This window comes from Bufo gargarizans, chromosome 1, assembly GCF_014858855.1.
Source record: "Bufo gargarizans isolate SCDJY-AF-19 chromosome 1, ASM1485885v1, whole genome shotgun sequence".
NCBI classification, from domain to species: Eukaryota; Metazoa; Chordata; class Amphibia; order Anura; family Bufonidae; genus Bufo; species Bufo gargarizans.
This window is the reverse complement of record NC_058080.1, coordinates 132,465,248-132,478,724: the sequence shown is the minus strand read 5'-3', so window position 1 is coordinate 132,478,724 and position 13,477 is coordinate 132,465,248. Positions and strand designations below refer to the sequence as shown.

Here is a 13,477-nt window from a genome sequence, read left to right as displayed (position 1 = left end):
AGTTGTCAGTCCACCCCTGCCATTACACCGCAATCTGCGCCTGAAATACGCCTAATATAGGCGTATTTCAGCTTAATAAATGACCCCCAACGTGGATATACTGAGCCTGTTTTACTGTATAAGTGGTATAGGTGTTAGTGGAGCTGCTGGGAGAAGCGTGCGCTCCATTTACTGTTTCATGTTCTGCAAAATGGATCCTTAATTGCTTCAGCAACATAAAACTTTGGTGTAATGCAAATTAAATCGTCTAGTTCTGCACATCTAATTAACTGTTGTCTTTGTTCTTTAGTTTAGTCACTTGCGGAAATATTGTATAAAAGATACCCTGGTTAACTTTGGCAATGACAATAATTACTCTTATAATTAGTATCGGCGTAAAGAGCGAGATGATCTGCATGTTAATTATTTGCAGGTAACCCATGATAGCTATGTTTTGTCTAATAGGTTCTGTTACAAGGCCAGTCGTGAGAGGTGTGAGAGCTGCCTGTGCTGCTCGAGAGGTTATATAGACAGGGATTTTAATATTAAAGGGGTTTTCTGAGACTTTTCTACTGGTAACCTGTCCTCTGGTATCTGATCGGTGGGGGTCTGACACCTGGGACCTACGCTGATCAGCAGCGACGCTCGGAGTAGCACTGCAAACTTCTAGGCCGACAACACGTTTATTGGTCACGTGGCCTAGGCGCAAAGTGAATGGTGCTGAATGCAATACCAAGCACAGCCACTATACAATATACGGCGCTGTGCTTTGTGAGCACGGAGAAGGGTGCGGCTCTCACAGGAGCACCGGTGCCTATCCAGAGAATAGGTCATCCGTATTTAAATCTCGGAAAACCCTATTAATGTTATTCTACTTTTATATTTCTGTTTTTTTATACCATAAACTTTAATTTTATACTATAGAATGAAGAAGCTATATTCTATATCTCCTTTCGGGTTATTTTTGGTGAATATCAATTTATGTGACCTTGTCTTTTTCATAACATAGGTCATCAGTATCTGATCGGTGGAGGTTCAACACCCGGGACCCCCACCGATCAGCTATCTGAGAAGGCACTGATGCTCGCAGTAGCGTTGCAGTCTTCTTGCAGCTTTGTCTAGGCCGTGTGACGTCGCGTTCATCGGTCACAGGGCCTAGGTCAGTGAAGGCGAACCTATGGCACGGGTGCCAGAGGCGGCACTCAGAGCCCTCTCTGTGGGCACCCACACCCTGGAAAAAGTCTATGGTGTACCAATATGCCTTAGATTTTTCCTGCCATTCATCAGCGCAGGCGCACTATGAACAGCGTAGGCAGCGCACTGAATGTAGGCAGGCTATTGTAGATAAATGATAAAGTACATGGAAGATATTCTATGTTGGACAATTTGCGATGCTGTGTTGGCAATTTGCGATAAATAAATGGGTTTATGTTGCCGTTTGGGCACTCGGTCTGTAAAAGGTTCGCCATTACTGGCCTAGGTGCAGCTCAGCCCCATTAAGTGAATGGTGCTGAGCGCGACACCGAGCACAACCACTTTACTATGTACGGCACTGTGCCTGGTGAGCACTGTGAGTGCCAATGCCTTCTCAAGCAGCTGATCAGCGGGGGTCTCGGGTGTCGGACCCCAACATATCCAGAAGATACTATAGGTCATCATCAGTAGATAAGTCTTGCTACTTAGAAACCATCAACATCTGCTGTTTACAGACCTATGCTATGACATGTGGGTCTCCCTGATTCAGCATTTTTATCATTTTTGGTACTATTTTTTTGGTAGTGATGAAAGCAACGCACAATATGGATGAGATTTATGGCACAAAAGACAAGAGAGAATGAAGGGTGTGGCATTTTACAATTTTATTGACCTGTTTTTCCATTGTTTAAAAAACTGTCTTGAAAAAGAGGGAGTAAATAAGTGGAGCTGTAAAATGCAGCAAATCTTATTAACGTTTGGCACAAGTTAGTACTGATGGTGTAAGGAAGAGAAATGTGTCTGACAGACCTAGGAAATTGTGCCAGATCTACAGTATTCGGCGACGTATGTCATTTTGACTAATTTGGGTTCCGAGTTTTGAAGTCCAGGAGGCGGTCCTATCAGTGATTGAGAGCTATCTGTGTATACACAGTCATAGAAGGAAGGCTCTAGGAGGCGGTCCTATCAGTGATTGACAGCTATCTGTGTATACAGTCATAGAGGGCAGGATGTCAGTCACTGATTGAAGTCCAGGAGGCGGTCCTATCAGTGATTGACAGCTATCTGTGTATACACAGTCATAGAGGGCAGGCTGTCAGTCACTGATTGAAGTCCAGGAGACGGTCCTATCAGTGATTGACAGCTATCTGTGTATACAGTCATAGAGGGCAGGATGTCAGTCACTGATTGAAGTCCAGGAGGCGGTCCTATCAGTGATTGACAGCTATCTGTGTATACACAGTCATAGAGGGCAGGCTGTCAGTCACTGATAGGACCGACTCCTGGACTTCAGAGCCCAGAATAAACAGAAATTTACATGAATAAAATACACATTTTACTGAATCTTTTCCCATAAATCTATACATCAATCTGCTCAGCTCCTCCTGCTCTATAACAGGCTGCCTGCAGATTGCACTGCATTTTCATGGAGACAGGTTCCCTTTAGTAGACTACAGAACTAATACTACATTAATACTTTGTGTTCGACTTCTTATATTAAATACCAATATCAAATACATTAAAACTCTTCATGTTATTAGTAGATGAGGGTTAACTGGTTGCACTAAATGCGGTAATACAGGGAGTGATGCTGTGTACTGAGCTCTGCATTAGTGAAGTGGACGGCCCTAATATAAATGTAATACTTGTGAACATCATAGAGCAGAAGCGTAAGAATGGATTTTTTGAGCATTACACGTGGTCCATGACTTATATCGCCAGACCTCTAAATGCAATTTATGCTTATGAAAATTTCTGCTGGTAGAAATATGAAAGACAAATCTTGAGTCAATGTACAGCATATTGTACAAAGAAATCCCAGTGCGAAGGAAAGCAAGTACTTCTTTACGTCACATCTGACAGATTTACATACAAATGTTCTTACATGTAAAGACCACTGTCAGATAAATATATGCGCAAAGCCGCCTATAGAAGCTGTATATATGACTGGGGGTCTATGTATGGGGAGCCCTTTGGGTGTGAACATGAATAAGGGCATTTTTAAAGGACAATTACAGTCATTAATATGACTGTATTAACCCCTTAATACCGCATGTCTCTTGGATGTTAGAGACCAAGCATTTATTTTAATTTGTCGCATTTAATTAGCCATAACATTTTATTTTTTTTTTTCCATTTATATACCTGTATAAGGGCATTTTTTTTTTTTTTTTGGTGAGACGAGTTATATTTTTTAATGGTACAATTTTGAGCTACATGTAATTTATTGATTAACATGATTTTTTTTAGTGGAATGTAAAAAGAAAAAAGACACAAGTTTGCCAGTATTCTTTGTGTTTTTGTTTTTTTCTTCACTGTTTATGGTAATTTAAAAATAAAAAGTTAACTTTATTAGTTTGTTATGAGTGCAGCAATTTTTTGACGTGTAAGGGAACTTTCACACTTGCGTTTTTCTTTTTCGGCGCTGAGTTCTGTCCTAGGGGCTCAATACCGGAAAATAATTGATCAGTTTTATCCCCATGCATTCTAAATGGAGAGAAATCCGTTCAGGATGCATCAGGATGTCTTCAGTTCTGACTGATCAGGCTTTTCAGAAAACCGTAGCATGTTGTATTTTTACCTCCGGCCCAAAATCCTGAACACTTTAACTGAACGCCGGATCCGATCTTTTTCCCATTAACTTGCATTAACGCCGGCGCCGTGTGTTCAGTCAAACCGGATACGGCTTTTGCATGTTGAAGCCGAAAAATGTGAAAAAAAAGTTAAAGTCCATAAATGGCGGATCCGTTTTTTCCAATGCATTTTTTCATTGTGATCAAAACCCTGATCAGAATTCAAATGTAATCCGTTTTCACACATTTTTCCGGATCCGGCGGGCAGTTCCGGTGTCGGAATTGAACGCCGGATTTAAACAACGCTAGTGTGAAAGTAGCCTTAGTACTTTTGCATAGCAAAATAGTTTTTTAAAATCTATTTATGTTACATGTCACAGGTTGTTTTTATTGGTAGTATTTGGGGGTACATATATATTTTATTGATTACATCTTTAGAATGTTTTTTTTCTTTTCTTAATTTTTTTCCCCAGGTAATAAAAATAATATGTTAACTTTATTCTTTGAGTCATGATTATTGTGAAAGCACGCAATATGTTTTTTAGATTTTTTTAATGGTAAACTTTTATTTTATTTTTATTAAGCTTAATGCACACGTCCATGGAACACTGTGAGTTACCGGCCTGGATTCCTGCTGAGAGCAGGAGTGCACGGCGTCATTGGTTGCTATGACGCCGTGTGCTTTGTGCCGCAGCGGCGGCATCAAGCGCGCGGCGTCATGGCAAGCAATGACGCCATGCACTCCTGCACTCCGCAGCGGCGGCGGCATCAAGCGCACGGCGTCATGGCAAGCAATGACGTCGTGCACTCCTGCACTCAGCAGGAATCCAGGACGGTATCTCACGGTCCGTGTTCCACGGACGTGTGCATGAGGCTTTAAATAGTGAAAATATAAACTTTTTTCATTTTTGGGGGGGGGGGAACTTTTATTTTTTTACACAAAACTTTATTAATCTGGAAGCAACATAAGCAGCAATTGTTCGATTGCTTCTACAATTCTTTGAAATACATAGGCCCAAACTTACGGTACTAATGTGCATGTGCCAAAAATCTGTCTAAAAGTGCCACAAATTGATGCAATTTTGGCACAACTAGAATTTCTACACTTGCTGCTCGCCCGCTGCTATGGAGACGAGGACGCAGGCTGCGTTCTTGACCCTCTCCTTGCGCAGGGCGTCGGCAGCGCTGCAAAGGAAGCACGCGTCACCGGCCCCTCATTACACTACCTATCTATCTAATATCTATCTATCTAATATTTTTCTATCTATTATCTATGTATTATCTATCTATCTATCTCTATTATCCATCTGTCTGTCTATATACAGTATATCTATAAATCTAGGGCAACTTAATGAGATATGACAATGGGGAAAATGAGCCAATCAGAACCAGGGCAAATATGATCAACCAAAAGGGAACTTTAAAGGGGTTTTCCAAAGCTTTATAACTGATGATCTATCCCCTAGATATGTCATCAGTATATGATTGGTGGGGTTCCGACACCCGGGACTACGATCAGCTATTCGAGAAGTCAGTGATGCTCTCAGTAGCGCCGTGGCCTTAGCTTTTCCTAGGCCAAGTAACATAGTAACATAGTATATAAGGCCGAAAAAAGACATTTGTCCATCCAGTTCGGCCTGTCATCCTGCAAGTTGATCCAGAGGAAGGCAAAAAACCCCTGTGAGGTAGAAGCCAATTTTCCTCACTTAAGGGGAAAAAAATTCCTTCCCGACTCCAATCATGCAATCAGAATAAATCCCTGGATCAGTGACCCCTCTCTAGTAGCTATAGCCTGTAATATTATTACACTCCAGAAATTCATCCAGGCCCCTCTTGAATTCCTTTATTGTACTCACCATCACCACCTCCTCAGGCAGAGAGTTCCACAGTCTCACTGCTCTTACCGTAAAGAATCCTCTTCTATGTTTGTGTACAAACCTTCTTTCCTCCAGACGCAGAGGATGTCCCCTCGTTACAGTCACAGTCCTGGGAATAAATAGATGATGGGAGAGATCTCTGTACTGACCCCTGATATATTTATACATATTAATTAGATCTCCCCTCAGTCGTCTTTTTTTTAAAGTGAATAACCGTAATTTTGATAATCTTTCAGGGTACTGTAGACGCCCCATTCCAGTTATTACTTTAGTTGCCCTCCTCTGGACCCTCTCCAGCTCTGCTATGTCTGCTTTGTTCACTGGAGCCCAGAACTGTACACAGTACTCCATGTGTGGTCTGACTAATGATTTGTAAAGTGGTAGGACTATGTTCTCATCACGGGCATCTATTCCCTTTTGATGCAACCCATTATCCTATTGGCCTTGGCAGCAGCTGCCTGACACTGTTTTTTGCAGCTTAGTTTGCTGTTTATTAAAATTCCTAGATCTTTTTCCATGTCAGTGTTACCGAGTGTTTTACCATTTAATAAGTACGAGTGACTTGCATTATTCCTTCCCATGTGCATAACTTTACATTTGTCAGTGTTAAACCTCATCTGCCACTTATCTGCCCAAGCCTCCAGTCTATCCAGATCCCTCTGTAGTAGTATACTGTCCTCTTCAGTGTTAATTACTTTACACAGTTTAGTGTCATCTGCGAAAATTGATATTTTACTATGCAAGCCTTCTACAAGATCATTAATAAATATATTGAAGAGAATAGGGCCCAATACTGACCCCTGAGGTACCCCACTAGTGACAGTGACCCAATCTGAGCGTGTACCACTAATAACCACCCTCTGCTTTCTATCACTGAGCCAGTTACTTACCCACATACAGACGTTTTCTCCCAGTCCGAGCATTCTCATTTTATATACTAACCTTTTATGTGGTACAGTGTCAAATGCTTTGGAGAAGTCCAGATACATGACATCCATTGATTCGCCGCTGTCAAGTCTAGAACTTACCTCCTCATAGAAACAACATGTTTATCGGTCACATGGCCTATGTGCATCTAAGCTCCTTAGAAGTGAGTGGAGCTAAGTGCAATACCGAGCACAGCCACTATATAATATACAGCACTGTAGTTAGTAAGGTGCGAGAAGCCAACAACACTCACAGGAGCGCCAGTGCCTTCTCAAACAGCTGTTTGGCGGGGGTCCCTACTGATCGGATACTGATGACCTATCCAGAGGATAGTTATAAAATATTGAAAAACCATTTAAATTGTAATAGACAAACTGGAGAACTAGGTGTTTCAAGTTCGGATACTGGGGACTTCAAACAAATGACACCAAAGTACCCAAAGGCCATGATCACTCCCCTAAGTGGAGATTATTGACTCTTGGGTATATAGGCTGTGAGCACATCTAGTAATTGAGACTACTATGTACTTCATACATAAATTGAACAACATCTAAAGGAAATTTACCTGAAGTGGTTGTTCAAGAACCTTGAGAGCCTTTGACATCACCTTTATTTAGACACAAATGGCATCTATATGATATTGTCAGCAGGAGGTGACCGAAGTACAAGGAGTCATCGAAGGAGCACTTAAGAACCAGTGTCTGGGTCTTTAAGGCTAGGTTTACTTAGGATGTGACCTTGATAATGGAAATATTATATTTAAGCTTTTCTGTTCTTTCTCACGCAGAGTATTATTATTGGTCTTTTGTATTAAAAAAATCGCATTTACTTTTTAAAAAAATATACTGTTTATTAAGTTAAAAGAACTCAATTAAGGTTTCTTGAAGAAAACTGTTAAGATGTGGTGCATTTAGTAGATTTTCTTGCTGGTAATACATGTCATTGTTAATTATGCAAAACAATAAGAGCATAAGCAATTACCTTTACATCGCAGTGAAAGCTTGTGCTTCTTGTCAGACTGAACAACAGTTAATTCTGTTCTTGTAATGAGGGAATAGAACCATGCAGTCTCTTTTTTTCCATGATGCTTTCGTACCGTTTTTGTTACCATGTTTGTTCTGTTTTTGCAGAGAGCCGAATGATTCTTGATGCCTTTGCCCAGCAGTGTAGCAGAGTACTGAGCCTGTTGAACTGTGGGGGGAAACTTTTGGACTCGAAGCCTTCCCAGTCTCTGGTGTCATGTGTGAAACAGGAAAATAATGGTTACAGTGAGAGGTCAGAGCAATGCCAGTTTAGTAAAGCCTTTCACAGCCAGTCGACAGACAAACCAGATGTAGAAATGCAGTACATTCAAAAAAAGCAACAGACCTCAGCATTTTTGAGGGTCTTCACAGATTCACTTCAAAACTACCTATTGGCTGGCAGCTTTCCTGCTCGTAATACCTCATCTTCAAGTGATTATGGTCACTTGACAGACATGGATGTTCTTTCGTCTTCTCCAGTGCACACAATGAGTGGATGGGCATCTCCTGCAACCTCTGAATCACATGGCCACCCATCTTCCTCAACACTTCCAGAAGAGGAAGAAGATGATGAAGAAGAAGGTTACTGTCCAAGGTGTCAGGAGCTAGAACAAGAAGTCATCTGTTTACAGCAAGAGAATGAGGAGCTGAGAAGGAAATTAGAAAGTATACCAGGTATTCTACAACTTTCATTGTATGTTTGTTATTATGATGTTATCCTTCAGGGTAGAAGAGTTGTCCAGTATTAAGGTATTGCTCGAAGTCATCTAATGTCACATAAGAGTCTGGTGATAGCTTGTTGTGTCTTAGAGCAGTGTTTCCCAACCAGTGTGCCTCCAGCTGTTGCAAAACTACAACTCCCAGCATGCCTGCACAGCCAAAGGCTGTCCAGGCATGCTGGGAGTTGTAGTTTTGCAACAGCTGGAGGCACACTGGTTGGGAAACACTGTCTTAGAGTACATTCATTGAAAAATATCCCTCATAAATGCATGTAAGGTGTTCTCCATTAGAGTTGAGCGAACACCTGGATGTTCGGGTTCGAGAAGTTCGGCCGAACATCCCGGAAATGTTCGGGTTCGGGATCCGAACCCGATCCGAACTTCGTCCCGAACCCGAACCCCATTGAAGTCAATGGGGACCCGAACTTTTCGGCACTAAAACGGCTGTAAAACAGCCCAGGAAAGGGCTAGAGGGCTGCAAAAGGCAGCAACATGTAGGTAAATCCCCTGCAAACAAATGTGGATAGGGAAATTAATTAAAATAAAAATTAAATAAATAAAAATTAACCAAAATCAATTGGAGAGAGGTTCCATAGCAGAGAATCTGGCTTCCCGTCACCCACCACTGGAACAGTCCATTCTCAGATATTTAGGCCCCGGCACCCAGGCAGAGGAGAGAGGTCCCGTAACAGACAATCTGGCTTCATGTCAGCAGAGAATCAGTCTTCATGTCATAGCAGAGAATCAGGCTTCACGTCACCCACCACTGTAATAGTCCATTTTCATAAATTTAGGCCCAGCACCCAGGCAGAGGAGAGAGGTCCCGTAACAGACAATCTGGCTTCATGTCAGCAGAGAATCAGTCTTCATATCATAGCAGAGAATCTGGCTTCCCGTTACCCACCACTGGAACAGTCCATTCTCAGATATTTAGGCCCCGGCACCCAGGCAGAGGAGAGAGGTCCCGTAACAGACAATCTGGCTTCATGTCAGCAGAGAATCAGTCTTCATATCATAGCAGAGAATCAGGCTTCACGTCAGCCACCACTGCAACAGTCCATTGTCATAAATTCAGGCCCAGCACCCAGGCAGAGGAGAGAGGTCCCGTAACAGACAATCTGGCTTCATGTCAGCAGAGAATCAGTCTGCATGTCATAGCAGAGAATGAGGCTTCACGTCACCCACCACTGCAACAGTCCATTTTCATAAATTTAGGCCCAGCACCCAGGCAGAGGAGAGAGGTCCCGTAACAGAGGATCTGGCTTCATGTCACCAGAGAATCAGTCTGCATGTCATAGCAGAGAATCAGGCTTCACGTCAGCCACCACTGCAACAATCCATTGGCATATATTTAGGCCTAGCACACAGGCAGAGGAGAGAGGTCCCGTAACAGACAATCTGGCTTCATGTCAGCAGAGAATCAGTCTTCATATCATAGCAGAGAATCAGGCTTCACGTCAGCCACCAATGCAACAGTCCATTGTCAGATATTTAGGCCCAGCACCCAGGCAGAGGAGAGAGGTCCCGTAACAGAGGATCTGGCTTCATGTCAGCAGAGAATCAGTCTTCATGTCATAGCAGAGAATCAGGCTTCACGTCACCCACCACTGTAAGAGTCCATTTTCATAAATTTAGGCCCAGCACCCAGGCAGAGGAGAGAGGTCCCGTAACAGACAATCTGGCTTCATGTCAGCAGAGAATCAGTCTTCATATCATAGCAGAGAATCAGGCTTCACGTCACCCACCACTGTAACAGTCCATTTTCATAAATTTAGGCCCAGCACCCAGGCAGAGGAGAGAGGTCCCGTAACAGACAATCTGGCTTCATGTCAGGAGAGAATCAGTCTTCATGTCATAGCAGAGAATCAGGCTTCACGTCACCCACCACTGCAACAGTCCATTTTCATAAATTTAGGCCCAGCACCCAGGCAGAGGAGAGAGGTCCCGTAACAGACAATCTGGCTTCATGTCAGCAGAGAATTAGTCTGCATGTCATAGCAGAGAATCAGGCTTCACGTCAGCCACCAATGCAACAGTCCATTGTCAGATATTTAGGCCCAGCACCCAGGCAGAGGAGAGAGGTCCCGTAACAGAGGATCTGGCTTCATGTCACCAGAGAATCAGTCTGCATGTCATAGCAGAGAATCAGGCTTCACGTCACCCACCACTGCAACAGTCCATTGTCATAAATTCAGGCCCAGCACCCAGGCAGAGGAGAGAGGTCCCGTAACAGACAATCTGGCTTCATGTCACCAGAGAATCAGTCTGCATGTCATAGCAGAGAATGAGGCTTCACGTCAGCCACCACTGCAACAATCCATTGGCATATATTTAGGCCTAGCACACAGGCAGAGGAGAGGTTCATTCAACTTTGGGTAGCCTTGCAATATAATGGTAAAATGAAAATAAAAATAGGATTGAATGAGGAAGTGCCCTGGAGTCCAATAATATATGGTTATGGGGAGGTAGTTAATGTCTAATCTGGACAAGGGACGGACAGGTCCTGTGGGATCCATGCCTGGTTCATTTTTATGAACGTCAGCTTGTCCACATTGGCTGTAGACAGGCGGCTGCGTTTGTCTGTAATGACGCCCCCTGCCGTGCTGAATACACGTTCAGACAAAACGCTGGCTGCCGGGCAGGCCAGCACCTCCAAGGCATAAAAGGCTAGCTCTGGCCACGTGGACAATTTAGAGACCCAGAAGTTGAATGGGGCCGAACCATCAGTCAGTACGTGGAGGGGTGTGCACACGTACTGTTCCACCATGTTAGTGAAATGTTGCCTCCTGCTAACACGTTGCGTATCAGGTGGTGGTGCAGTTAGCTGTGGCGTGTTGACAAAAGTTTTCCACATCTCTGCCATGCTAACCCTGCCCTCAGAGGAGCTGGCCGTGACACAGCTGCCTTGGCGACCTCTTGCTCCTCCTCTGCCTTGGCCTTGGGCTTCCACTTGTTCCCCTGTGACATTTGGGAATGCTCTCAGTAGCGCGTCTACCAACGTGCGCTTGTACTCGCGCATCTTCCTATCACGCTCCAGTGCAGGAAGTAAGGTGGGCACATTGTCTTTGTAGCGTGGATCCAGCAGGGTGGCAACCCAGTAGTCCGCACAGGTTAAAATGTGGGCAACTCTGCTGTCGTTGCGCAGGCACTGCAGCATGTAGTCGCTCATGTGTGCCAGGCTGCCCAGGGGTAAGGACAAGCTGTCCTCTGTGGGAGGCGTATCGTCATCGTCCTGCCTTTCCCCCCAGCCACGCACCAGTGATGGACCCGAGCTGCGTTGGGTGCCACCCCGCTGTGACCATGCTTCATCCTCATCCTCCTCCACCTCCTCCTCATCCTCGTCCTCCTCGTCCTCCAGTAGTGGGCCCTGGCTGGCCACATTTGTACCTGGCCTCTGCTGTTGCCAAAAACCTCCCTCTGAGTCACTTCGAAGAGACTGGCCTGAAAGTGCTAAAAATGACCCCTCTTCCTCCTCCTCCTCCTCCTCCTCCTGGGCCACCTCCTCTTCCATCATCGCCCTAAGTGTTTTCTCAAGGAGACATAGAAGTGGTATTGTAACGCTGATAACGGTGTCATCGCCACTGGCCATGTTGGTGGAGTACTCGAAACAGCGCAACAGGGCACACAGGTCTCGCATGGAGGCCCAGTCATTGGTGGTGAAGTGGTGCTGTTCTGTAGTGCGACTGACCCGTGCGTGCTGCAGCTGAAACTCCACTATGGCCTGCTGCTGCTCGCACAGTCTGTCCAGCATGTGCAAGGTGGAGTTCCACCTGGTGGGCACGTCGCATATGAGGCGGTGAGCGGGAAGGCCGAAGTTACGCTGTAGCGCAGACAGGCGAGCAGCAGCAGGATGTGAACGCCGGAAGCGCGAACAGACGGCCCGCACTTTATGCAGCAGCTCTGACATGTCGGGGTAGTTGTGAATGAACTTCTGCACCACCAAATTCAGCACATGCGCCAAGCAAGGGATGTGCGTCAAATTGGCTAGTCCCAGAGCTGCAACGAGATTTCGCCCATTATCACACACCACCAGGCCGGGCTTGAGGCTCACCGGCAGCAACCACTCGTCGGTCTGTTGTTCTATACCCCGCCACAACTCCTGTGCGGTGTGGGGCCTGTCCCCCAAACATATGAGTTTCAGAATGGCCTGCTGACGTTTACCCCGGGCTGTGCTGAAGTTGGTGGTGAAGGTGTGTGGCTGACTGGATGAGCAGGTGGAAGAAGAGGAGGAGGAAGCCGAGAAGGAGGAGGTGGCAACAGGAGGCAAAGAATGTTGCCCTGCGATCCTTGGCGGCGGAAGGACGTGCGCCAAACAGCTCTCCGCCTGGGGCCCAGCTGCCACTACATTTACCCAGTGTGCAGTTAGGGAGATATAGCGTCCCTGGCCGTGCTTACTGGTCCACGTATCTGTGGTTAGGTGGACCTTGCCACAGATGGCGTTGCGCAGTGCACACTTGATTTTATCGGATACTTGGTTGTGCAGGGAAGGCACGGCTCTCTTGGAGAAGTAGTGCCGGCTGGGAACAACATACTGTGGGACAGCAAGCGACATGAGCTGTTTGAAGCTGTCTGTGTCCACCAGCCTAAATGACAGCATTTCATAGGCCAGTAGTTTAGAAATGCTGGCATTCAGGGCCAGGGATCGAGGGTGGCTAGGTGGGAATTTACGCTTTCTATCAAATGTTTGTGAGATGGAGAGCTGAACGCTGGCGTGTGACATGGTTGAGACGCTTGGTGACGGAGGTGGTGGTGGTGGTGTTGGTGGTACATCCCCTGTTTGCTGGGCGGCAGGTGCCAACGTTCCTCCAGAGGCGGAGGAAGAGGCCGAGGCGGCAGCAGCAGAATAGGCCGAGGCGGCAGCAGCAGAAGAGGTAGCAGGGGGAGCCTGAGTGACTTCCTTGGTTTTAAGGTGTTTACTCCACTGCAGTTCATGCTTTGCATGCAGGTGCCTGGTCATGCAGGTTGTGCTCAGGTTCAGAACGTTAATGCCTCGCTTCAGGCTCTGATGGCACAGCGTGCAAACCACTCGGGTCTTGTCGTCAGCACATTGTTTGAAGAAGTGCCATGCCAGGGAACTCCTTGAAGCTGCCTTTGGGGTGCTCGGTCCCAGATGGCGGCGGTCAGTAGCAGGCGGAGTCTCTTGGCGGCGGGTGTTCTGCTTTTGCCCACTGCTCCCTCTTTTGCTA

The 13,477-nt window shown here is 45.5% G+C and overlaps 1 protein-coding gene across 1 annotated transcript in view; it reads left to right on the top strand.

Annotated features, from left to right (window-relative positions):
* BEND4 (BEN domain containing 4) overlaps positions 1-13,477 on the top strand; it is a 133,040-nt gene that overhangs the window by 65,915 nt on the left and 53,648 nt on the right. The window contains exon 2 of the mRNA XM_044292289.1: positions 7,681-8,247. Coding sequence (XP_044148224.1) covers positions 7,681-8,247 — 567 coding nt within the window. The remainder of the gene's footprint in view (positions 1-7,680; positions 8,248-13,477) is intronic.